Source organism: Mixophyes fleayi, chromosome 3 (assembly GCF_038048845.1).
Source record: "Mixophyes fleayi isolate aMixFle1 chromosome 3, aMixFle1.hap1, whole genome shotgun sequence".
NCBI lineage: Eukaryota > Metazoa > Chordata > Amphibia > Anura > Limnodynastidae > Mixophyes > Mixophyes fleayi.
This window is the reverse complement of record NC_134404.1, coordinates 238,336,718-238,364,354: the sequence shown is the minus strand read 5'-3', so window position 1 is coordinate 238,364,354 and position 27,637 is coordinate 238,336,718. Positions and strand designations below refer to the sequence as shown.

The following is a 27,637-nucleotide window of genomic DNA, read 5'->3' as shown; positions in this document are numbered from 1 at the left end:
TGTGTTTTTATTGATGACACTTATACCCATTTTTTCTTTCCATGTATGTACTTTGCAACTAATCGAGCTGGAATATTTTTCTGAGAGTGAACTGTTGGAACGATTTAAGATCACTCCCTCTATCTTGGAAATCTTCATATTCAGGATTGTGCGAGTGTTACTTCTAAGGAGGACAATTCAAACTTTTGGGGACTTGACTTTTGTTCATCAGAACTATATAAGGGTGATATTTAACCCTATGGGATTTTGGATATTATTCCACTCTGTATATTGTCAGCGCCGTGCCTATGTTCCATTTTTGTGTATATATGTTATTGCTTCATACGTAGGTGGATTGTATGTAGGAAAATAGGAGGCAGCAGACAAGTTATTGCGCAGACCGAACTATATATTGTAGATATATATATAGTAATCCAGTTTTGTTCCGCAAAAACAAAATAATTTTTTTAATTTGACATGTACCTCAAATACATAAACCAATTACAACATTTTATTTTATCACATGCCCTAATTCATATCCCATATACAGTCATTTATTTTTATTTTGCTCTATACCACGATTCGGTAATATCAGTAAAACTTTTATTTTTATTACACAAATGCCTTAACTTGTATTCAATATTTGTCACAACTCACATATTAAATGCAGGATGAATGCACTTAAACTTTGTAACATCCGCCTTTACGTATAGAGGAGCAACGATGATCCATTTTTAACCAGACAGCGATTTAGTTTTTTTTTTATTATTATTTAAATATATATATATATATATATATATATATATATATATTTTTAGTGGACTTTATTGGTATATATTTTTAGTTCTATATAGGTTTAAGTAATTGTAACATATTTTTTCTCAGGCGTCTAATGAGAGTCAGGTCATCAGGACTGGGTGTTGTGACATCATGCAAGCAGTCTTTTAACGATTTACTATATATATTTAAAACGCTGGTGATGGTATAGTTATTTTCCTTATTTTGTATTCTGGCATTAGGTAGAGATAGTAGTAGATAGATAGCTATGAAAAAGTCCTCACGGAGAGGACAAAACGCGTCGCTAATATACTATTAGACCACACAGATTGAAATTGTCTCTAAGTGCATTGGCACTTAGACACAATTAGTTTGTTGATTAATATCATTACTAAACAAGACTCTCCTTCAAACATCAAAGCGGAACACAGTTTCAGCTACATCGTTATTATCCGGACATCTGAGAGGTGTGCACCTCACTCTGACAGAGTTTTCAGCTGCAAAGACGCCGAGACTGAGCCAGGAACTTTCTCCACGTGGATTTTCAAAACTGCAAGTATATTGCGAATACCCACTTTCAGAGAATTGCATTGCAATATTGGATAATATTCATTCCTGTGAGATCTATTGGGTGTTTCTCCCGTCCAGCTGACATTATCAATATTGTATTGGATTTTTGCAAATTCCATATTCTAGGTGACAATTATCTAGAAAGCAACATTATTTAATATGTGATTCTATTATAGGCGGTCTTTTAGTGTTAATAGTATTTTCATTGCTATTAGATACATTATACTCACAATTTATATATTTATACTATGTGTATTTTATTATATGTTTTATTTATTGGTACATTAAATATTGATTTTATTTAAATAATTTTTCCTTTTTTTTGCAATCGTTGTGGATATATTATCCAATCAAGTCCTCCCATTGGATATTCCTTGTATATTATTACCTCTTAGATGCCTCTTCGCACTGTCACAATTTTAGTATCTTAGAGATAGTAGTTATGCAAGAAAGATTTTCACTTCTGCCTTCAAAGCAAATAATTTTAGGTCTTACAATAGTCATGATGCGTTTGTCAAATTGACAGCTAGTGATGGTCCAAATTATGACTTTGCATTAGTATTTAGTGATGGAAATATTTGCATTAAAAAGGTAAAACATATAATTAACTTTAGAGTGTTCTGGAATGTGAATGTACCAAATGTGTCTTCTATAGTTCTTTAAACAATTGTTAGTTCTGTGCCAAGAATGTGAAAAACAGATGTTTTTCTCACTGTCTGTCAATGGGCATGTCAGTAAAAAGACCTGAAGGTAGTGTGGCATGCTCAGAAAACTGTCAGGCATAATAACATGGTTCTGTGCACTGTATAAAAACACAAGATATGTGGACGTTACATGGTCACAGAACTACTTGGTACACTATTCCATAAAAATAGAAATCAGTCTGCAAGTATATAATAAGTAGTCAACCAAATATTTAAAAAGATGATCAAGATTATCACAGAAGTTCATACAAAATATAACCTATATTCTATTGTAATTTTCCGACATCTGATATAGGATTGATTTATAAATGTGGAAGAGCCTGAAAGTAAAATAAAATATGGCTGAGATTAGAGCAGTAAGAAGTAGCACCAAATGTTATAAAAATGACTGGTAGGCTAAAAATTGTTTTTGAAGACTACTTTTCTTTTATTGAATTAGATCTCATTCTATAAAAGTGAGTTCAAAATGTATTTAATTAAATTGTTGATAAAAAAAAGTAGTTCTTGAAGTTAAAAAAAGTAATTTAAAAAGTTGTACCTAAAAACTAGTTTAAATGTAATTGTTTAAGGTGAAAGACTATAAATAGGGCACTTTACTTACATCTTGAAGTGCCGTTTTGTTTTTAATTGTTTTAAAGTAATTTAAAAGCCAAGTTTTATTTTGAAGTAACTTGAAACCATGTCTACATTTACTAATTGGCAAGCAATTTGGGGGAATATTTACTAGAGTGAGTTTTTTTGGCAGTTTTCAATTCGCCAGATTTACTAAAGCCAAAACTGCTGCAAAACTACTGGAAAGCATTATTTTACAAAACACTTCATTGAAAATCACACATTTTTTTTAATGAACGAATGCAAAGGACTAAATTTCTGAAGGTACACTTTGTACACCAGGCCAGAAAAAAAGGAGTATGCAATTTAAGAAATCTTAGTTACAAAATAAAAAAATAAAACAGGAAGAAAAAAAAACTCCCTCCGCTTCTGTAACAGGCTGTACTACTCGGGCCTGTTCCTCTACTGAAGGGGGTTCCAAACCACCAGAAATTGATCTTTAATACATTCACCCTTTTAGAGATTATAGTCTTATACTGGGGTTAAAAGGTGTTTATTTTTGTTTTTGATTTTTAGAGAATATGGAGCACATTTAACACAATTTTAAGGACAAGAAACTCCAGTTTGGGTTTACTCCACTTTAATGAAATATTCCACAAAGTATGCTCTCCAAGCCATTGTTTTTTAAAATAAATTAAATGTAGTTAATATTTCTATTTAAAATGTGGCAAACACAATTTGTAAACATGAAAAATACTGTAGAAATATGAACTTGCACATCTCAGACTTATAAATATCTCATCAACATCAGCGTTTATTTTTAGGGCACCAGAAAATTCAGTACTAATGGATAATCTTACAGATATGACATGCATGAATACAATAAACATAACAACACATACATGGATATTCATGAGCTAGCAATTACAGCTAGCATGGACACAAGTACATATGTCATGTGTGTAATTGAACAAACAGCAGAAGATTCAGCGACTTGACATCATAGTATGAGGTATGAAACAAAAAGTAGAGAAGACTCTGTCTGTGAGAGCTTGTATTTGAGATGAAGGGGTGATGAGAGACAGTAGGTACCAAAGTACACAAGTGGATGTGGACAGAGGAAGTAGAGGAAGTATGTATACATGAGGCGCTAGGAAGGGGTATGGTACGCAAGCATGAAGAGGTGAATTTTGAAGGAGCATTTGAAGGCTTGTAGGTTGATGGGAAAGTCTAGTAGGGCAAGTGTTAGGAACCCCTCCAGCCGGCACAACACAACCCGGAATCTACTCTGCCAGTCAGGTGTTCACTGGAGCCCCTGATGGTGGGGACAGACTGGGCCGCAGACTGACAGAGGGTCGTGAAGTGCGTACCAGCTGGGGAGAACCCAGGCAAGAGGAGTCAGGTCCACGCAGAGGTCAAGGGCCGGCAGCAGACAACGGTATCGATGAACAAGCTGAGGTCAGGGGTCACAGGCAAATAGCAGAACGGGTAAACAGGCCAAAGATCAGGGTCACAGGAAACACGAGCAAGGTCCAAATCAAAGCCAAGGGTCATACACAGGGAGTCAAATAGAGATATCAGGATACAGGACAGGAACTAGCAGGTCAGCAGACTGGAACACAGAAGCTATAACCGGCAATGAGGCAGCAGACCTCATTGCCTTAAATACCAGTGGCCACCAATCAGAGCCTAGCTCTGAATTAGACACAGCCCCCAGCATAATTAATAGGCTGCATTAATTAGCCCACAGGCTAGAACATATGGTGAGCGCTGCGCCCGGCTTCCTCTCATTGCCGGGACGCAGCGCCGAAGCGTCTTCTCGTTGCCCCGGCAACGGCCGGGTCATGGCCGGAAGTGACGTCCCGGTCGCCATAGCGACGGCCGGGACGCAGGTGAGTGAGTCGCGGCGGCTGGGCACCGCCGCGGCTCGTAACAGTACCCCCCCCTTGAGGAGGGGTCGAGGGACCCCGACATCCAGGTTTTCTTGGGAACCTCCTGAAGAATTCCTTCAATTGTTTAGGGGCATGGAGTTGTCTTCGCGGAACCCAAGATCGCTCTTCTAACCCGCGATTCCTCCACTGCACCAGGAAGTGCACCTGTCCTTGCACTTTTTTGGAATCTAAAATCCTTTGAACCACATATCTTAGTGGCTTCCTCAAACTTCCCCCAGGCACAGTTGAGGATTGGCGAGGATACAATACCGGCTTCAACAATGAACAATGAAATGTGTTCGGAATTTTTAGTGAGCTAGGAATCTTCAATCTAAAAGCTACCGGATTGATCTGTTTGGTAATCATGAACGGCCCAATAAATTTAGGCCCTAGTTTTTTACAAGGCTGTCTGAGCCTGAGATTTCTAATTGATAGCCATACTTTCTGGCCCACTTTGAATGGGCAGGTGGTACGGTGGCGATCCGAAAAATTTTTGGCCGACAATGAGGATTTTTTCAAGGAGGACTGAACTTTCCCCCAAATTACTTTCAGATCAGCAGCTGTGGAATGAATCTCCGGAATACCAGCAGATTTGAGAGAGTACAGAGAATTAGACCTGGGATGGAAACCGAAGTTACAGTAGAACGGGGAAGTTTGAGTAGATGAGTGAGATGAGTTATTGTAGGCAAACTCTGCCCAAGGCAGCAAAGATGACCAGTTGTCATGGAATTCTGAGGAATAACATCGGAGGAACTGTTCAAGTGCTTGGTTAACCCTTTCAGTTTGCCCGTTAGACTGAGGGTGGTATGCAGATGACAGACTGATCCAGATTCCGAGGAGGGTGCAGAAGGATTTCCAGAATTGTGCTATGAATTGTGAACCACGATCAGAAACAATATCGGAAGGAAGGCCATGGAGCCGGAAAACATGTTGTATGAAGAGAATGGCCAGATCTCGAGCTGTAGGAAGCCTGGTTAATGGGATGAAATGTGCCATTTTACTGAAACAGTCCACCACAACCCAAATAGTATTATGTCCTGCAGAAGGTGGCAAATCAACAATAAAATCCATGGACAAATGTGTCCAAGGTTTTGCAGGAATGGGCAATGGAAGCAATTGACCCACCGGGCGAGTCCTGGGGACTTTGTTCCTGGCACAAATTTCACACGAGAGGACATGACTTTTGACGTCAGCGGACAAGGATGGCCACCAGACCGTACGGGAAAGGATCTCCAGCGTCTTATAAACTCCAGGGTGTCCAGCAGACCTACTATTATGCGCCTCTGCAAGAACCGCCTTCCTTAGATGGACTGGAACAAAAAGACGTTGTTCCGGAGTAGTATCAGGGGCTAATTTCTGGAATCTCTGAAGTGTGATACTCAGATCTTGGGTTAATCCAACATGGATTATGGAAGGAGGAATAATAGGCTCTGGGTTCGAAACTGGAACGTGGTGTGCCAAGAAACTTCTGGACAGAGCATCTGCCCGGACATTTTTGGAACCCGGTCGATAGGTGATCAGGAAATTGCACCGGGTAAAGAACAACGACCAACGGGCCTGTCTGGGATTTAGACGTTTGGCCGATTGTATATATTGCAAGTTCTTGTGGTCGGTAATGACAGAGATCTGATGTGGAGCACCCTCCAGCCAATGTCGCCACTCCTCGAAGGCCCATTTGATTGCCAACAGTTCCCTATTCCCGACATCATAGTTGGCTTCTGCTGAAGAGAACTGACGGGAGAACTAGGCACACGGGTGTAGACGATTAGTATGAGGGTCCTTCTGTGATAGTATAGCCCCAGCACCGACGTCAGAGGCGTCGACCTCAAGAACAAATGGTTTAGCTGGATCCGGGTGTCTAAGGACCTGAGCGGAGACAAAGGCTTTTTTCAGGCTTTCGAATGAGGCTACTGCTTGAGGCGACCAATTAGTTGGATCCATCCCTTTACGGGTTAGGGCGACAATGGGAGCCACGATGTCCGCAAAACCTGGAATGAACCTTCTATAATAATTGGAGAAGCCCAGAAACCTCTGCACCGCCTTAAGGTTGTTTGGTTGCACCCAATCTAGAATAGCCTGAACCTTAGTTGGATCCATGGAGAATCCCTCAGAAGAGATTATGTAACCTAAAAAGGATACTTTCTGCACCTCGAACTCACACTTTTCTAGTTTGGCGTAAAGGTGGTTCTCTCGCAGTCTTCGTAGAACTTGTTTAACGTGATTCTGGTGTACAGACAGCGATCTGGAATAGATGAGGATATCATCTAAATAGACGACCACGAAACTACCAAGAAAGTCCCGAAGAACCTCATTGATTAAGTCCTGGAATACTGCAGGTGCATTGCTAAGACCGAACGGCATAACCAAGTATTCATAATGGCCAGAGTGCGTATTGAATGCCGTCTTCCACTCGTCTCCCTCCTTGATACGGATGAGGTTATACGCTCCACGAAGATCGATTTTTGAGAAGACAGTAGCACCTCTCAGCTGATCAAATAATACGGAGATGAGCGGAAGGGGATAGGTATTCTTGATTGTAATAAGATTCAATCCCCGGTAATCAATACAGGGTCTTAGTCCTCCGTCCTTTTTGGATACAAAGAAGCATCCTGCTCCTACGGGAGATTTAGATGGCCTGATGAAGCCCTTCTCCAGATTTTCTTCAATGTATTCCTGCATGGACTTGGTCTCCGGACCAGAGAGAGAGTACAGGCGACCCTTAGGCAACTTGGAACCAGGAATAAGCTCGATGGCACAGTCAAAGTCACGGTGTGGTGGTAAGGTGTCAGCAGCTTTCTTGGAGAACACATCCCAGAACTCATGATATTGTGAGGGAAGCTGCTCCGGAATAGACTGAATCACCCGCAGGGGCAGTGACAAGCAGGACTGTGTACAGTAAGAGCTCCACTGGACAATTTCTCCTTTTACCCAGTCCATGACAGGGTTATGACGGGAAAGCCATGGGTGACCCAAGATCAAGGGAACTGATGAACAATCGATAAGAAGGAAGGTTATTGACTCTGAATGGAGAGCTCCGATTTTTAATTGTAGTGGCGAGGTCTCCCAGGAAATCTTGCCACCAGGCAACGGACCTCCATCTAAGCCACAGACAGTAATAGCGGACTTGAGTTTTACCATCGGAATTTTAGCAGCGCGGGCGAACCCGATGTCCAGGAAGTTGCCTGCAGCTCCACTATCAACGAAGGCAGACAGGTCCATTGAACGAGCACTAAACATGAGCTGTGCAGGGATCAATACGGCGTTTTTCGGGGAGACAATCTGCAGACCTAGGTGAACTTTCCCCTCGTTCCCTAGGCATGCTCTTTTCCTGGCTTATTCGGGCAGGAACGGGAGAAGTGGCCTTTTGTGCCGCAATAGAGACATAGGCCCTGTGATCTTCTCTTGTCTCTTTCCTCAGGGGAGAGACGATACGCCCCCAATTGCATGGGTTCCTCACCATCCGTGGGAACAGGAATGAAGCCGGATAGAGGTGATGATGTCTCCTTTTCGATTTTCCGCTCTTTAAATCTCCTGTCGATTTTAATGGAGAGGTGCATCAGATCCTCCAGAGAGGTAGGAGATGGGTACTGCACCAAAGAGTCTTTGACCTGTTCCGACAGGCCAAGACGGAACTGACTCCGCAAGGCAGGATCATTCCATCCACTATCAGGTGACCATCTACGGAATTCAGCGCAGTATTCCTCTGCCGAGCACCGGCCTTGTTTCAAGGCCCGTAGATGAGTTTCAGCGGAGGCAGTACGGTCCGGGTCGTCATATAGTAGACCTAACGCCTCGAAGAAAGCATCTACTGACTGCATGGCAGGACTGGTCTGCGGCAAGGAAAACGCCCAGGACTGGGGGTCACCCTGTAGAAGGGAAATGATAATCCCGACTCTTTGATGCTCTGACCCGGAGGAGCGGGGTCTCAATCGGAAATAGAGCTTGCAGCTCTCCCTGAAATTCCGAAACAGGGACCTATTTCCAGAGAAGCGATCCGGCAAGTTCATCTTAGGTTCACAGACGGAACTTGGAGTGGGTTGTGACACTTTTGCGGCTTCTTCTTGAACAGACAGACGCTCAGCCAATCCCTGGATCATGACTCAACATGAGCTGCTAGGGCTTGTGCCGGAGACGGTGAGGATCCACTTGCATCCATTCCAACCTCGTCTCCGTGAGTGGGCCGGTTATAATGTTAGGAACCCCTCCAGCCGGCACAACACAACCCGGAATCTACTCTGCCAGTCAGGTGTTCACTGGAGCCCCTGATGGTGGGGACAGACCTGGGCCGCAGACTGACAGAGGGTCGTGAAGTGCGTACCAGCTGGGGAGAACCCAGGCAAGAGGAGTCAGGTCCACGCAGAGGTCAAGGGCCGGCAGCAGACAACGGTATCGATGAACAAGCTGAGGTCAGGGGTCACAGGCAAATAGCAGAACGGGTAAACAGGCCAAAGATCAGGGTCACAGGAAACACGAGCAAGGTCCAAATCAAAGCCAAGGGTCATACACGGGGAGTCAAATAGAGATATCAGGATACAGGACAGGAACTAGCAGGTCAGCAGACTGGAACACATAAGCTATAACCGGCAATGAGGCAGCAGCCTCATTGCCTTAAATACCAGTGGCCACCAATCAGAGCCTAGCTCTGAATTAGACACAGCCCCCAGCATAATTAATAGGCTGCATTAATTAGCCCACAGGCTAGAACATATGGTGAGCGCTGCGCCCGGCTTCCTCTAATTGCCGGGACGCAGCGCCGAAGCGTCTTCTCGTTGCCCCGGGCCGGAAGTGACGTCCCGGTCGCCATAGCGACGGCCGGGACGCAGGTGAGTGAGTCGCGGCGGCTGGGCACCGCCGCGGCTCGTAACAGCAAGGCAAAGAGTTCCATAAGTATGGAGCAGCTTGGGACAAGTCCTGAAGATGGGAGTGGAAGGAAGTTATAAAATGGGAAGAAAGTTAAATGTCAGAGGCAGAGTGGAGTGGTTCAGCTAGAGTGCATATCAAACTCAATTCTGGAAGCAATGGTGAGCCAGTGAAGTTTTTACAGAGTAGGGCAGCAGATGTGGATAGAAGGATAGGAAGATTTTCTCTCCCTAAGTCTAGGCTTATTTAATAACATGACAGAATTACTTCTGTAGGCTAAGTTAATTTGATTTCTATCAGAACTTCCCATGGCTGTGATCTTGGATAAACCGGGTATTTTACAAACCAAGTAGCTCTGCATGGGAGGTAAGGCTTATGTTACAGGATGGCTGTATTTTTCATGGCTTTGTCATTATAGTACATACAGACTATATGATTTTATTGTAATTGTGTGTGATGGGTGGGTTGATTAAAAAATGTGGTCTATTATTAGCTACATATCTGTAGTATAGTGGTTTCATGCCCAGATCAACGGGATTCTTTTATATAGTTCTCCATTTTATTTTATAAAAACGCAGAATTGATTTCATGATTTCTACAATAATTATTCAAACTCACATGTGATTTGATCTTCTTCCTCGAATTGTTTTTTTTCCTATTACAGGTGTTCCAAAATGTTCTGGATTGGTTAGTGGAAGCTGGTCTAGTGTCTGTTGAGTAAAAGAAAATATTATTATTATTATTATTATTATTATTATTACAGTTGGTGTGTATGGTGTGAGAATCAGAAGATTTACATTTTTATCTGACCTGTATACTCTTCAAGAAAGTACTACTGATTATCTGCACAGGAAAAATATATAAACAGTAATGGAACATCCTTCATTCCAGATGTATATCTATCTGTATTACATGTAGCTTGACTAAATTATTCGAATGAAGGGGTGCTCTCCTAGAACTGGACATAAAACGTATTACAAAAGCTACAACAGATAAAAGTCTCTGTTGTGGAAGCACTCTATCAGATCTACATTAATGGATTAAAAATTACACAATTTACTATAATCTTTAAAATTGCCCAAATTACTTATGCTTCGCGAAATTTGATTAACAAGTAAAGTATTAGAAATATTAAAGATTTAGAAAAGTGAATTTAAAAAGGTTGTGAAAACCAACCTATAGGTATCTGATATTAAACGGAGTCATCATATTGTATTTTATTGAATACTTAGTATAAGTGTCAGTAACACATTTAGAGCAGATTATTTATCACCGCACTAAGTAATTTACATATTCAGACTGATATTTTGATCACATCCAATGATTATATCATATAGCTGGATTGGTGCACCTCTGCATGAAAGACATTCAGATTAATGACACATGTGATAGAGGGAAACATGCTTAACAAGGGCACTCTGTAATGGTTGCGTAACTTAAAATATACCTTTTATTAATTTAATTAAAATATCATGTTCCCACCTAAATATCGTTAGCAGCGAAATAATAAAAAGAAGAAAAAGTAATGAAAATAAAGATTAAAATAAAGATGTTAATAAAATGGCAAAAAATGCCAAGCCTCGCTATGTTTTTAATTCCTTATATATCTAAATATATTATAAGTAATTCTCACGCTGTATGAATTTATATTTAACCAGATGTATCGATGTATAAAGTCCAATTGCTCAATGGCAAGGTTTGTATTCATAACCTTTACTATAAGTTGCAATATGTCTTAAAATATACCCAGAGTCTGTTATCATAGATAGTGACATTGATCACATGACCATATGTCTGTTGCAAGAAATAAATCAGTAGAGCTTATGTCAAATTGTTTGAAGCAATGATTTATAAGTACTTATTCTCCTCTAGTGATAATGTTAATCTACTATCATTTATCCAGTATAAATCATTGCTAAAATAAATAATTGCATTAATTAATACTTTAATCTCTGGGGCGTTGTAGCCTAGGGGAAACTGGATTCCTCTGATATCATATATCCGGTGTTATAATTTGCTGTTTAATAACTGTGGTTAATTACCACTCTGACATCGGATAATCTAAATCCCTTTTATGGTTGTCCCCTGGCTAGTAAAATTGCCATCTCAATACATCTCTATATAAATAGGATTAATGCCCCTCTGGTGATTATTATGCCTTTGTTTGCACCTGGGTCACAGGGATTCCATCATTTTTATTGTCTTGGATTAGTGCTGCTGCTGACCTGATTTTCCAACCATAAATCTTTGTTGCATGCCCGGACCTTAGAGCCTTTTTTTACCTCAATGTTTTGCTTGCTAATTCTGTGTCTGTTAATTCTGTGTATCCACCTAACTTAGCTCTCTCTCCCTTTATTGATTTCTATTTGTATCATAATTGGTCAGTGACAACAGCAATGTGTACAAGACATGGGAGACACCATTGTTGAACAAGCTCTATGGGAAAAAGTGCTGCTACAGGTGAAGACAAGTACTAGCCAGGCTATTGTGGCCAACCTGGTGCTGTCACTGTTGACCATTCATGGCTCAACAAAATGTGAACGTACAGCACAGGGACATTGACCCTTGTTGACTACAATATGCCAGTTAAGTATTGCAAATTATCTGGTGGTGTATCACTTCTCTGAACTGCTCATTCAACCTCATAACACACATTCACTGTCGGTTTCTTGGCAACATCTCTGGATTTTCCCAGACTCATGGCATTGAGTTTTCAAGTTGTGTAATCGTTTCTTTAACATTCTGTTACCCAATCTTATTGCTTCGTCATGAGGGAAAATCACAGCAGAGTTGCTGTCCTCAATAGAGGAGCTGTACCTAATACATACAATTAAAGCAGTGCCTGAAAGACATCATGCTGTACTTACTTCACTTTCTGCAAAATGTCTCTCTCCCTTTAAGCAGAGTGATGATCTTCTTAAAGTCTTTTCATCACCATCATCAAACACTATGGTACAAAATATAATGTTAACGTTCACCGATGATATAGCAATTAAATTTTTCAATAAAATTAAAAAGTTAACAAAAACAAACTAAAGTATCAAAACATCTATTAAACTTACCGACTGTGTACCAGCTCGCATCAGTTAATTTATTGATAATGGCTTCTTGATAAGTTCCATCAGGACTTTTTATTTCAACCACAGCTCCGATCTGTTCCAAAAAAAGAAATGTAAATAAATAGCTGAGGCAGAGTCGGTTGTGAATTTCTGATATGAAATGGAATCTGGTCTCGACATAAATAATCATCTAAAAAATTAGCTGACTTTCACTTTTCTTTTTAACAATTTTTTAACCTGGAGGCAGGCTGTCAATCCTGTATGAATCCCCTAAATATCATCCCTGGGAACAATTAGTAAAGAAATTAAAAGGGATGTCCACACAAAATTGAGAATTTGGATATATGAACAGTGTTTCTAACAGAGATGTACTTTACACCACAATCTACTAGCATCAGTTTGACAGACACATTGCATCACTGGTTGTGCGCTGTAGGAAGACCCTGCTCCTCCCACTATTTAACTCTCACCCTGTCCTCATTTACACAATCACAGAGTGGATAAGTCACAGCTGTGGTGTAGCTAAAGGTCACTGAGCTCCACTGCAATATCTGAGTCGGGGTCCCGGGGACATGTAGAAACACCAGTGTGATCTGTTTAATATACAGTATATTTCTTACTTTGATTCGTACAGGAGTAATGTGCAATGATATCATGGCACAGTGCTTTTGATTTAGAAAGCCTCCTACAACTGCTAAAGAGACCGTGTGCTTCTGCAGTTGCAAAGAGAGGGAAAAAATAAACCGCTCTCGTCCTGCATAGCATACTGGAGTTTAAGTCACTCCACCAGAGGACCCAGTCCCTGGTTCTGTTTCTACAAGATAACCACACGATTCTCCTGAAGTAATCTGTGCCACTGAAAAACACACCAATCACTGAATGACTACAAATCAGTCCCTGCCCAAACAAAGGGACACACAGGTGAAGAGAAGATGAATAATGATAACAAAAAGTTGCTCAGGCCTCATTCAAGCAAACCATAAAATCCATACTCAACAATAAAACAAATATAAAAAAGATAAAATAGTGTTTTTTTTTATATTTCTACCATACACAATTTCTAGAGTAGTTGTTCTCAAACGGGAGTGGGTGAGATTTTGAGGCAAGAGAGCCACATGATGGCTTGCACACCTTCAGATAATCATTGTTCACTAGCGGAAGTGATGACCTTCTGAAAAAAGCATCGCCGCTAATTGGCAGCGTTGCTGCCAATCAGAATTGGAGCTTCACTGTATCACAAGAAGTACAGAAAATTGAATACATGGGGAAAGAAAGTGGTATGGGATGTGGATGGTGGAAGAGAATGGAGCACAAGAGTGCATCTGGGAAAAGATGGTACTGTAAACTGGGCTCTGCATGGGAGTCAATAAGGTGGAACATGTTTAGATAAAAACTCAGTCTCTATAAATGTCCCTCTTGGATGTAGTAAAATTAAAAATAATGTATATACAACTATGTTTCGTAGTTAAACATATACCTAACTGCATGCATGCCTAGCAGCTTTTAGTATCGTAGATATAAGAAATAAGCAGTCATAACATTGGGAAAATTACAGAAAGCCGCAGTTACAGAGTATGCTTTTATGGCAGGGAGTTGGGAGGGGGGAGACAAAGACAAGAAATGTTCTAGATGGACAACTAGGAGCACTTGTGGGTCCTCATTTAGTGTTTTCACAAATGAGCCTTTGAGATTTGAAATATAGAGGTTTTAGGAATTAATCCAGAAAAATACAAAACATTTTAATTGCAGTGCAGTGGAATACCTCAACGGTTATATACAGCATGTGATAAGCAAGCATAGATCAAAGAAAAACAAAGAATAACTTTTCAAGGTAAATAATTACCTTCAGTGGACCTTTAACATGATCATCCTGTACCTCCACAGTTGTTGCATCTCGTCGAAATGTTACCTGAGAAATAAGAACTTAGTATTGAGCAATTTTACTAGAGCAGAAATCAAGAGCAATAAGGGTAGTATTCATAGTCTCTTTATAAACAGTACCAACTGATCCCAGGGCTCTGCGATTATTGACAAGTAAGGAGCTACTATCCTAGAGACATTTAGCCAAGAAATATAGCTCCAGTAGCATTCAAAATATTGCTGGGACAGAAATTGGAAAAGGAATAGTAGTTTACAATTACATCTGTCTATTTTGGTGGCCACAACTGTAATTTATCTATGGCAATTTGCCACCTTAAAAAAAAAAGCATTTTACAAAAGTTGCCTTCTCTCCTAAATAACCTCTCTTTTTGTTTTCCTTGTCACCTTCTTTGCAAGTTTACATCTCTGCTGGACATTCTCTTATATCCCTATGGCAGGTGTTTGACAGTACAATTTCAAGTAAGAGGCTAGTCTATTAAATAACCAAGCAGTCCACAATATGATGTCCTGCCCTGTCAGCCCTTTCACAGGAAAGAGGTCTAATAAATGCCCAATTCTAAACAGTTCTGAACAAGCTTGTGGACATGCATCACTTTAGTACACTGAACAGAGGCTGCTGCACCAATGCACTGGTACTTCTAGGCAGGAACTGCATTGCAACACAGTGCTTAGGGAGATAAATACAATTTTTAATAAGCAACCATTACATGGCTGGAACATTCTTCCTATTGTCTCACTGAAGGCCACTGCAATCAGCCTTTTAGAAGCTGGGAAGTATTTTTATGCTTACTGTAGTTTAGTGTTTTAGTAAAGTACCAATTAACCGAGAAGAAACAAAGTAAAGCAGAAGTATATTTCTGTAGCAGTGTGAACAGTGAAAGCATACTTTATTGCTCAGCATACCTTAACTTTGACAAGTCTTTTAGTTGCTTTTATTTTGGCTTCGCAGAATGCACCTCTGTATTTAGCACTTACATCTGTACCAACCGATAGGAAAGGAGGCTCATCTAGAGACTGACAGAAGAGATAAATATTGAACACTTCATAGCTTAAACAATTTTGTTTATGATATAGATAACAGGTATAAAGTGCAATACAAGCCTTTACATTGATAACAATTCTACTACATGCTGCACTTGTAACAGATACAACTTGGTTGAATTAGATCTAAGAAAGAGGTTGGTGACATGTTGTATATTGTAGTAATGGCACATTATGTATGCTGGTAAGGGCACATGTGGAACAAGGTACACAACCATCACAGAGCTGAAAAACTATTTTTATCTTGTTTATTACCTCTACCCCCTTATTTAGGCAGCTAGAGTGTATGTTATACTTCACAGACACAAAATAGTGAGTGCTTATATTAGTGTTTCATTATATATTAGAATTACCTTAAACTAGAGATGCTCACTGACCCCCATGAACTGAGTTTGGATTTGGATCTGGATTAGCTTTGTGTTTTGGTTTTGGCAAAACCGCCCTCGTGTGTTTTGGTTTTGGATCCCTATTTTTTAGAAAAATTGCTAAAATATGCTAAAATCACATAATTTTGCTCTTTTTTGATCCAACATTATTATTAACCTCAATAACACTAATTTAAAGTCATTTGCAGTCAATTTTGACCACCTCAAAGGTCACAATATTATTATCATACACTTTTGGACAAATGCTGCAGCAACCTGCTAAGCAACAGAGCAATGACTCAAACACACGGCAGTTCCTAGCACATCTAGGACACATTGGCACACAGCAGTGGCAGAAAAGAAAAGTGCAAGATGGAACTGTCTTTGGGCCCTCCCACCCACCCTTATGTTGGATCATAAAAAGGACATGCACACTTTAACAAACCAAGCACTTAAGCCACAAAAGTGCCACTTCTTGTGGCTGAAGTGCTTGGTTTGTTTGAGCCTCTGAAAAACAAGGTAACAATGGCCTTAAGGCACCTAAGGTAACAGTGCTGTTAATGAACTCTACTGTGGCAAGATGTTGTTGTCATCATCGTCAGCTTCATCCTCACCCTCATCAGTGTGTACAGCATCCTCACACATTATTAATTCATCACCGCTGGAATCCATCATTACAGAAATCTCAGTATTTTGATGTAATTGGTGGGAAAGACCTTCCTCGTGGAACTTGAAGTTCATTTTTATGAACATCATCTTTTCCACATTTTGAGGAAATAGCCTCCTACGCCGATGGCTGGCAAAGTCCCCGGCTGTGCTGGAAACTCTTTCTGAGTACACATTGGAGGGTGGGCAGCTTAGGCAGTGCAAAGCGAGTTAGTACATGGGTCTCCAAATTCCCTTTTTTTCTCCCAGTATGTAAAGGGACTGTCTGATGTGTCTATATCTATGCTGTCGTGAAAATAACCCTCCACCATCCATTTGGATGCTGATAGTAGGATCAGATGGAGTTACGGCAGATGTGTCACGTTTTTTGGTCAATTCTTTTAGACCAGACCAGATGTCAAAATTGGTGCTGAGTCATCTGCATCATCCCTGGGTCTCTTGGGAAAGCTAAGCTTTTTCCTAGCAGCAGTTCAGTGAGAAACTGAAGGAGCAGACGCCGTCCTGGCGCATAACACTTGAGCTGTCATCTTGCTCACCAGGAGCTCTTTTCATCACAGGTGACTACTTTGAATGGTTTCAGCACCTTGCACAACAAGGAAAGTATTCTCCACTGCGCTTGACTAAAATACATCCCCCCTCCTTTCCCAATGTCATGGCTGTGGTGTAAGCATGGATGGCTTTTCGCTATTCCTCCATCCGCAGAAGCATATACAGGGTGGAATTTCACCTTGTCACCACCTCTTGCTTCAGTTGGTGGCAAAGCAAATTAAATTGCTCTGGCAGCTGCTGCAATCTCCTATACGCTGTTGCTGGATGCCGGAAATGTCCAGATATTTTACGGGCCACAGACAGCATCTCCTACACGCCCCTGTAATTTTTTAAAAAGCTCTGCACCACCAAGTTTATTGTGTGAGCAAAACAGGGAATGTGATGGAATTCACCCAGCTGTAATGCTCTCACAATATTGTTGGCGTTATCAGAAATGACATATCCTGAGGAGAGTCCAAGCGGGATAAGCCATGTTGCAATGACATCCCTTAGATTTTGTAACAGATTGTCAGCTGTATGCCTCTTAGTGAAGCCGGTGATACACAAAGTAGCCTGCCTCTGACAAATGTGACTGTCACCCGCCGGGGTATCGGGCAGCTCACCCGACCCCCGGCAAACTTACCTGCCTCCAGCGGTCCGCTCCGTCCCGGACGCCGCCATCTTGGATTCGGGTCTGCGCATGCGCAGACCCGCAAATTATGAAATCTATGCCTGTCCTCCTATTGGCCAGGCAATCCTGGCGCCAAATACAAAAGGCACTTCCTCCAAACCCTCAGTGCCTGTTCCTCAGTTGCCTTTTGGGTACCTTAGACTTGGCTAACCTGCTTCTATACTCGTCTGCAAAGCTGACACTCCGTTCAGGTACCAACCATCTATTCTACTAGTCTGCAAAGCTGACACTCTACTCACGTACCTGCTACTATACTCGTCTGCAGAGCTGACACTCCATTCAGGTACCAACCATCTATTCTACTAGTATGCAAAGCTGACACTCTACTCACGTACCTGCTACTATACTCGTCTGCAAGCTGACACTCCGTTCAGGTACCAACCATCTATTCTACTAGTCTGCAAAGCTGACACTCTACTCACGTACCTGCTACTATACTCGTCTGCAAGCTGACACTCCGTTCAGGTACCCACCATCTATTCTACTAGTCTGCAAAGCTGACACTCTACTCACGTACCTGCTACTATACTCGTCTGCAGAGCTGACACTCCGTTCAGGTACCAACCATCTATTCTACTAGTCTGCAAAGCTGACACTCTACTCACGTACCTGCTACTATACTCGTCTGCAGAGCTGACACTCCGTTCAGGTACCAACCATCTATTCTACTAGTCTGCAAAGCTGACACTCTACTCACGTACCTGCTACTATACTCGTCTGCAAAGCTGACACTCCGTTCAGGTACCAACCATCTATTCTACTAGTCTGCAAAGCTGACACTCTACTCACGTACCTACTACTATACTCGTCTGCAAAGCTGACACTCCGTTCAGGTACCAACCATCTATTCCACTAGTCTGCAAAGCTGACACTCTACTCTCGTAACTGCTACTACTCGTCTGCAAGGCTGACATTCTATTCTAATACCTGCTATTCTACCTGCTGGGTTCCAAACTTCCCAAGAGGGCCTCGCGCAGTACTCTAGCAGGGGCCGCGACCTGCGAGCAAGACGCCGCTAAGACCATACTGCCTTGCGGCAGTTCCTGGCGAACACCGTCTGCTCGTTAGACTCCGCGCCCTGTTGGTGTAGTGCTAAACTGTGCAGACCCTAGGATCCACATTGTAAAGACCTGCTATCGCTTGAGACCATGACAGTGACGTACTTGGGTAATGCTGCTGCTGTTGCTGCTGGTGAAGGCGAATCACCAATCCAGTGGGCTGTCACAGTCATATAATCTTTAGTTTGCCCAGTTTTGCTTGTCCACATATCTGTGGTTAAGTGTACAGTGGGTAGAACGGCATTTTGTAGTCCAATAATTACATTTTTACGAACCTTCTGGTAGAGGTGAGGAATAGCTTTTCTACTGAAATGGTGTCATGATGGAAACGGCGGCACTAAACCTCAAGTAACTGTCTAAAACCAGTTGCATTAAAAGTGGATATTGGATGCAGATCTAATACTAGCATAGTCGTCATACCATCTGTAATCCGCTTTGCGACTGTGTGACAGCTTTCATACTTGCTTCCTCTTGCAAAGGATTGTTTAAAAGTCAATTGTTGTAAACTACTAGTAGTCTTCTTCTTGGTCTGCTTCTGGTATGAAGATTCACCCGCAGCAGCAGCAGCAGTGGTACTAATGCTTAAGAATTCTTCTGAGGATTCCAGGATAGTGGAGGAGTCATCTAGCCATAGCAACTTGGATGCAGGACTAACTCCGATCGCTACTGAAGATATTGAGGAGGACAATGTTGTGGGTGTAGATTGCAGGCGTCGGGATGTAGGTGAGAGAAGGGTCCTAGGTGATGATGGACTACTTGTTATTTGATTAGCATAAGTTTCTTATTTTCCCAACAGCTTGCCATGAATTCGCTTCAAATGGCGTAACATGGATGAGGTTCCTAAATGGTTAAGGTCCCTACTTTGACTGACTGTGGCTTTACATACGCTACAAATGGCTAGACAACTGTTTTCAGGATTTGGGTAAAAATAATTCCACACATAAGAAGTGGATTTTTTGGTCTTATGTCCAGGCATGACAATGGATTTCTTCTTATGACGTGCCAGAACTGCTTCCACCGGTGCAGGACTTACACAAACAACATCATACTCATCAACATCCTCATTAGCGCCTCATAGGCTACACAAATATCCCCCTCATCCTGTTGCAATTCCAAAGTGGCATCCTCAATTAGTGTATCACCGGCTACACTTGGGCTGTTCAGGCAGACATCTGCAGAAATGCTGAAAGGGGCCTTCTTTATGGGTACACTATCAGAATGGTCACGATTACACATAGCACTCGTGGATAGACTCTCCTCAGGGATTTGTGTCATTTCTGAATCTCAACATACATTTTCCTCTAATGCCTTACGTTTTTTTTCCAGCTCGGCTTTTACACACAACAGTATTTGGGCACCACTTTTGGAGTCTGAATGACAAGATCTTGCTTGGTCACGACTGACATTACAAGAAGATGTCTCAGTTACAGTTGCCGAACTCGCATTCATAGAAAAAGGCAAAGGCCTAATTCTTTCTTTGCCACTGCGTGTGTAGAATGGCATGTTGGCAATTTTATTTTTTCTGCAGATAACTTTGCCTGGATTACAGCTCTTTATTTCTTGACCAAGGTAAAAGGTGTCTTTTTACATTTTTGTTTTCCGGACTTAAAAACACTATGCACTTTTACATAGGCTTTACCAGATGACGTAGAGGGATTACTATCATCATGACTGGTGCCAGCAGCTGCTAGGTGCTCCTGCTCTTCTGTGCACTGCTGTGAATCCATTTTGATAACACCGTACAATTTGACTGCAAATTCAGAAGAAAAGCCTGCCAGTCCGAGTATTTGTATTTCAGCAACGACAATTCGCTATGGAGCACTCCTCTTTGTGTGTAACCTATATAATACTGTACAATTTGACTACTAATTCAGAAGAAAAGTCTGACAGGCCGAGTATTTGTATTTCAGCAATGACACTTAGCAATGGAGCACTCTTCTTTGTGTGTAACCTATATAACACCGTACAGTTTGACTGCAAATTCACAAGAAAAGTATGCTAGCCCTAGTATTTGTATTCAGCAATGAGAATTAGCAATGGAGCTGTCCTCTTTGTGTTTTACCTATTTAACACAGTAGAATGTGACTGCAGAATTACATCAAGCCTGCCAGCCCTAATATTTGTATTTTTCAGCAATGAGAATTAGCAATGGAGCTCTCCTCTGTGTGTTACCTATATAACACAGTAGAATGTGACTGTAGAATTACACCAAGCCTGCCAGCACTAGGATTTGTATTTCAGCAATGATAATTAGCAATGGAGCTCTCCTCTTTGTGTGTTACCTATATAACACAGTAGAATGTGACTGCAAAATTACACCAAGACTGCCAGCACTAGGATTTGTATTTCAGCAATGACAATTAGCAATGGAGCTCTCCTGAATGTTACTGTAGACTTTGAAGAACACTGCTACCCCTTCCTCTTTCTATTCTATGTTCCTGCCCAACTGCTCTACAGACTGTGCTACCCCTTCTGTGTCCCTCTGTGAAATGGCGCTAGATCGCCGTGGAGGGTGGTACTTATAGATTTTAAAACTTGCAAGATCCAACGACGTAACAATGCCGTTTTGCCTTGTTTTCAATTCGGAAAAAGCGCAAAAGTACAGAGATTGCTCGGCTCGGTACTCGGATATGCTAAGTTCTGGTGTGTTCGGTTCTCGGGGAACCGAGCCTGAGCATCTCTACCTTAAACGTATATTGAAGAATTAACCTGAAAACATATATACAATGTAGAGTTCCTCTTGATTAATAACATGCACACTGCCATGTCTGAAAGTTATTTCAAAATGTATAAGTATTTTACCATTTACATATTAAATAATATATATGGGATCCATTTGGGTGAAAGAACTTCAGGAACGACAAGATTATCAAACTCTTTTTAGAGAAGCTGATGACTACACCTCATAATTCCCAGTTTTCTGTGTATGGCTGATTGGAGACAAATATGGATTGAGTAGTGCTGAACTCATTACTGAGCAGAGGAACAGATACACAAAACTCAGAGTAAGTTGGCTGCAGGTAAAGTTTTATATGTGAAAGTACAGATCACTATTTAATATGTGTTAATAGGATGACCAGAAAGGGTACATTTAGTACGTGCCAATTTAGAGGGGTGCTGTAAAAGTTGTTCTGTCCTCTAGTAGTTGATAGAAAAGAATTGATGAGTTTAGGAGGGCAGGATCGTCGTTTCTTGTGGAAATTAAACAAATTTTGTGCAACAGCCCGCAACTTTGGTTTCATTTAGCAGGTGCAGGAAATGAAATGATAAAAATACATCCTATGCTTGTATAGCACTTCTTAAACATTTGTTAGTATTCCCTATCTACAAGTGTAGCCCACAAAACACAATTTATCTTCTCTGGCTGACTCTCAGATGACCGCTGTCCTTACCCCTTGTTGAGAGACCTTACTGTCTGCAGGTACATATTGGTTAACAGAACATGGACAGCTAATTGAGACTCCTGATTCAAACTTATAGGTTGGAAAACACCCACATAACCAACACCTGTGCCTCTATTCTAGACTATGAACCAGGGCTCAAATTTGTGTAATCACCTTATGCATGTTGATCACTACAATTCTAATAATAATAACTCTTTATTTATATTGCACTTCTCTCCAAATACGACTCCAAGCACTTTAATTTCTTTTTTTTTTGCAGAAGGTGAGGCAGCACTCTTTTTGCGTACACAGTTGTTGTCTTATGTAATCATTCACATCAGTCTGCCCACATTGGAGCTTACTGTCTAAATTCCCTACCACAAACACACTAGGGTCCATTTCTGTTAGAAGCAAATTAACCTACCAGTATGTTTTTGGACTTTGGGAAGAAACCAGAGAAAACAGGGAAAATCTACAAAAACAATCTCCGCACAAATAGGGCCCTGGCTGGTGCCATTGTGGTGACAAGACAAAATAGTACAAAACATGGATGAGTTTTACTAAAACTGGTTGTTACTGCTGCCCAAATTACACCACGTGTAATGCTTATGCTAAACTGTACCCTAGAGGAAGTCCAGTTTACCTAAATATGTTGAGACCTGGTTTGGCACTTCTCAATTATTCTCTAAGAGTCTGGCAGTTGAACAGCATGTGAATTTCGCCACTCTTAGAAGCCGAAGTGGTAACCAGTCTGCCTGTGGCTTTTTTCTTATTGAAAAAACACTGCTCATTGTAATCTGGTAGGGATTCTCTAATTAAGGCTGTACACTTTACTAAAATTGATTGCAGTATGGAGCCTCCCTTTTCTGTCTCCTTTTTTTTTAGATTATTAACCTGAGAAAGAAATTAGTGTTTTAAGGGTAAGCCACAGATCAATTTGAAAAGGACTTTAATTGAAGATAAGTCATTCTTGGACTTCAACAGCCTTATTTATATTATATATATTTTGTGGCAACGGGAGTGGTTTTCCACAGGCCTCTCCGAGTGGAATTAGCTATGGAGCTAACTGTCTGCAGGTAAAAGGCTGCAGACCAAGTTATATACAGGTGTAGCATTGTGCTTAAGTTCAGTAATGTACAGGTTAGAAGACGTGGTAAAGTAGATGTAAAAAAGTTATTTACTTGCATGCTTTAACGTGTTTGTATCCACAGAGCTGATAGGGGTGGCTGTGCTGATTAGGCGTTACAGAACACCTGAGGAGCCATCCTTTAAAGACAAGGTGGGAGTGTCGCCTGTCAGTCATCCAGGCCTGTGGGAGGAGACATGTGTATTTAAACCTGGAGTTGTGCTCTTGTCAGAGGTGACTGACGCTGAACCAGTTGGCCAGTCAGTAGGGAGCTGTACTGTGTCTAGTTAGTGTTTAGGATCACCAGGAGGTGCAAGTAAATGGTAGTTGCTTGCTGGTGTCATCCTGACGGAAGTTGTGGAATTTATTGTGATGAAAACACTATATATATTTGATTTATAAAATAAGTTTTCATGTTGCTGATGTCTACTGGGTAATCTTGCAACAGAAGGTGACAAAAGTGCCAAGAGAAGGGTGCAGTTTTGTTACAAGTGGTGTCAGAAGTGGGATGGCCAAGGACAGCCAATACACAGCTGTCCACCCAACCTCCAGATGCAAAAGGTGGTGAGTGGAAAATATTGACTACCACCAAACTGTATATGCTGTCAGTTGCAGTGAAGAGATTGCTATTGCTGAGGAAGCAATTTTTTTTTTTGTCTGTGGAGAGACAGAAGCAATATTACTGTGAATTCTTCAGCATTTGTTTTGCAAAAGAAAAGCAAAAGCTTTTTTTTTATGAAATGGCAGGGTATTGTAGTGCCATACCTTGGTTATTCACTGAGCTGTGAGTTGGGTGTGGTCCACAAGTCTACTGTCTTGCCTATGCATTGAAGTTGCTGTTTTACCTGTGTGGGAGACTAAAGCACCTGTTTCACTAATTGCCTGTGGAAGTGTTGGACATATGTGAAGCTTAAAATTTGAAAGCTGCTAGTACACAATGGTCTTTACTCTTTAAGATGGGCACGAAAAAGAACAAAATGTCTCAAAAGGAAAGTGTGCAAACAGGTGTGTCTGAGGTACATTCTCAACAGGAAAACATGGAAAATCAGAGAGGAGAATCTCATGCTCTCTGCACAACCCAAGTGTTACCTGTGTCAGAACATGTGACCAGGGAAGAGTATGATTCTTTAGAGAAAATTTTTATTGAGGAAAACTGCTGTCTTGTAAAAGAAGTGTGGAATTTAAAGCAGCAGAGAGAGCAAGGAAACGTGATTTTTGAATCTGTGGAAAATGAGTTGCATGCATTGCAAAAAGTGTGTGAAGACAGACAAAAATCAGAGAAAGCTCTTAATGAAATAGTAGCAGAGAAAGACAGAGAAATTGCTGCTTTAGAACAGAAGCTTGTCTTGGCTCAGCAAGAGGTATTCTTAGCAAGAGAGTCTGCAAGAGAGCTTGAGGAGTGCAAGTTGGAGAAGCTTGTACTTGTTGAACAGCATGAAAAGCTGGAACAGTTGCTCCAAGAAGAAAAAACTCTGTCTTCTAGGTATGCTGAGGAACGTGACCAAGCAGTGGCCTTGACATCCACTCAGAGGAGTTTGGTGAACACCAAGGATGAGAGCGTCCAAGTGGGTAAACCCAAAATCAAGGGCCTAAAGGGGAACCCTGCTGCTAATTTAGGTCAAGCTGTAAGTGTGCCTGACAGGAGGTGCTTCAGGTGTGGAGAACTTGGTCACTATAAAGCCAGGTGCACTAGTCGCAAAAACCTAGTGGACTGTTCGGTTGGCCAATCTGGGCCTGTCTTTTCCCGTTGCTGTTGCCAGAGTTTCACAAGTGGTGGTTCACCTTTATTTAAAGTGAAAATGAGTTTGAACAACAAGATTGTACATGCAGTCGTGGACTCTGGGAGTGACATTACGCTGGTTTCCAATTCTGTCCTAGCTGGGGCCAAGATCTCGTGGTTGCCCAAAATGAATGTGTGCTGCACACATGGTGTAGTCAGAAGATTAAAAGGAACTCTTTTGGCCATTAGTCTGAAAGGCCAAACTGTGAAGGTAGTGGCTGCTATAACGACCCAAGCTGCCGTATCCAATAGTTCTGGGGCGAGACTTCCCACTCAATAAAAAGGTCCTCGGTGAGCAAAGCCGGCCGGACATTCCGGCAATTGATTCACTGGTCGGAAGCCCGGTCCTAAAGGATCAGCTTAAAACACCACAACGTCTGAACCTCAATCACTGGGAGCCGCCAAGCCAGAGTACTTTTGTAGGGGTCATGGCAGAACTTTCACAGGCAACTGGACAAATGGAATCAGCATTGGCGGGTAACATCTCAAATGTGCCCACCTTACCTGTTGGTGACGATATAGACTGGTCTGAATATCCCGAATTGTTATCTGTGCCAAACCTTGCACGTCAACAGAAAAATGATGTAGCTTTAAAGTGTATCTTTAATTTGGCTAGTAATGTTGGGAATATATCAAAGCCTGTCAATTCGACAGACTGTGGGCCATCATATATTGTTAAAAATAATGTGTTTCATGTGACTACTGTTAAAGGGAGAAAAGTTTTATTACTATTGAGTACAATGCATCTAGAAATTAATAACTGCTTTTATTAATTTAAAACAAAGATACATTTTTTTACTGAATATGAAATAAAGTGCAGATACTAGAATTTCCAAACAGAGCAATACATGCACTAGAAGGAGATATCTATTATATTCTTGACTTATCAAGACAAAAAGAGCATAACAAATAGAAGCTGAAGGTGCATACAGTTTGTAACAATCACTTTAAATTTCACACTAATTTTTTTGTTTATTTCGATGGTTTTAAATAGTTTCATTTTAATTGTTATGTAATAAAGTTGGTTTTATGCTTAAATTAAAGAAAGGGATAAACAATCATCAAAATATCAGCAATTAATGTTAGATTGTGAGTGCACTACAATAACAAATCCCGTCTTTCAATTCTAACTTTCTGTAATAGCCACAATCTTTTTCAGCAATTTGTGCTACAGTAGCTCCTCTCTGGGATTGGACCAAATGGGCAAGCCTTTACTCCTCACTTGCATCACTGACCATTGGGCTCCCATGACCTTGTCGCTGTTTCACAAGCTATCCGTCCTTAAACCACTTTTGGTAGGTACTAACCACTGCATACCTGGAACCCTGCCCCCCCCCCCTCCTCATAAGACCTGCCACTTTGCCCTTCAAACCTTCAAATTGTATTGTTTTTAACGTCATTGCTATATTTAAAAAGATTAACAAAAACTATGCTCAATAGCACTGACATAAAACAAGCAAAAAACAACAACAGTGATTATTACATAAAAAGAAAATATTAAAAATTGTTTTGTGGTGGAAAACAGCTGTCACTGAATACATTGGGGTCATTTATTACAACCATTGAAAAGGTATTTGTTAAGAAAAGGTGCAATAACCCTTAGCAACTAGACATTTGCTTTCACTCCAAAAAACATACTGGTAGGTTAATTGGCTGCTATCAAAAATTGACCCTAGTCTCTCTCTCTGTATGTGTGTGTGTGTGTGTGTGTGTGTGTGTGTGTGTGTGTGTGTGTGTTAGGGAATTTAGACTGTAAGCTCCAATGGGGCAGGAACTGATGTGAATGAGTTCTCTGTACAGCGCTGCGGAATCCGTGGCGCTATATAAATAAATGGTGATGATGATGATGATGATGATGATGAATCTGAGCCAAATGTTAATTTTGCTTTTGCACTGGTGCACGTGTATGGTTCACCAAAAGCACTTTTAGCACGCTCTCAGGAAATGACTCCACAACCTAGCAGTGCTCCTTGGTGTGCAGAGGGGCAGACACATCCTTAGAGATACACTGATCAAACCTTTAAATGTTGTATAAAAACTCCTACTACTTTACCCTGTTGGCACAACAGATAGTAGGAATGTGTTCAGTGCATTGTGGTGGCTTAGAGATGTTCTAACTGCAGTAGGTACTCAAATAGTACACGTTCAGCATGTAAAGAAGTTGTTAGATGCTATTCAGATGTCATTGCAAGCAGCAGTGATTGTGTTAAGATCACACAATTAATACTGATCCAATTGCATTGGGTAATAAAAGGGCAGAAGAATTTGCAATAGGTGTAGTTAAAAGACCATTACTAACTAACATTTATTTACAGGACATGAATTTGTTGTTGTTGTTTTAGTTAATTATCAATCAGAAATTAATAAGAATGTAAAAGTTTTGTTATCCCCAGGAAATGGCCCTCTGGAAGTTGAAGAGATGTGTACAAGTTAGCAATGGTATGTAAAAAGATGGTAAAGATAGATTGGTGGCCCCAAAGGCTTACCTACCAGCACCGGCAGAAGCAGCCTATGGTCTAACTCATTTAAGCAAGGATGGTATGTGTGGACTTGAGGCCTACTGGTGCACACTTGGCTTCTCTTCTCGTGCAGGTAAAAAGCCTGGTTCATGCTTAATTTGCCTGAGGAAGAATCCAAGTAAAGCCGTATCTGAAGAACCATCACATATCCTTCCTGCAGACCTATT

General features: G+C 41.1%; 1 protein-coding gene across 2 annotated transcripts in view; it reads right to left on the bottom strand.

Annotated features, from left to right (window-relative positions):
• Nucleotides 1–27,637, bottom strand: part of ARID4B (AT-rich interaction domain 4B) — a 184,491-nt gene that overhangs the window by 92,584 nt on the left and 64,270 nt on the right. For both annotated transcript variants that reach the window (XM_075203321.1, XM_075203322.1), the window contains exons 3-7: nucleotides 15,217–15,327; nucleotides 14,276–14,341; nucleotides 12,436–12,526; nucleotides 12,241–12,320; nucleotides 9,992–10,083 (exon numbers count right to left, since the gene is read on the bottom strand). In XM_075203321.1, the coding sequence (XP_075059422.1) occupies nucleotides 9,992–10,083; nucleotides 12,241–12,320; nucleotides 12,436–12,526; nucleotides 14,276–14,341; nucleotides 15,217–15,327 (440 nt within the window). The remainder of the gene's footprint in view (nucleotides 1–9,991; nucleotides 10,084–12,240; nucleotides 12,321–12,435; nucleotides 12,527–14,275; nucleotides 14,342–15,216; nucleotides 15,328–27,637) is intronic.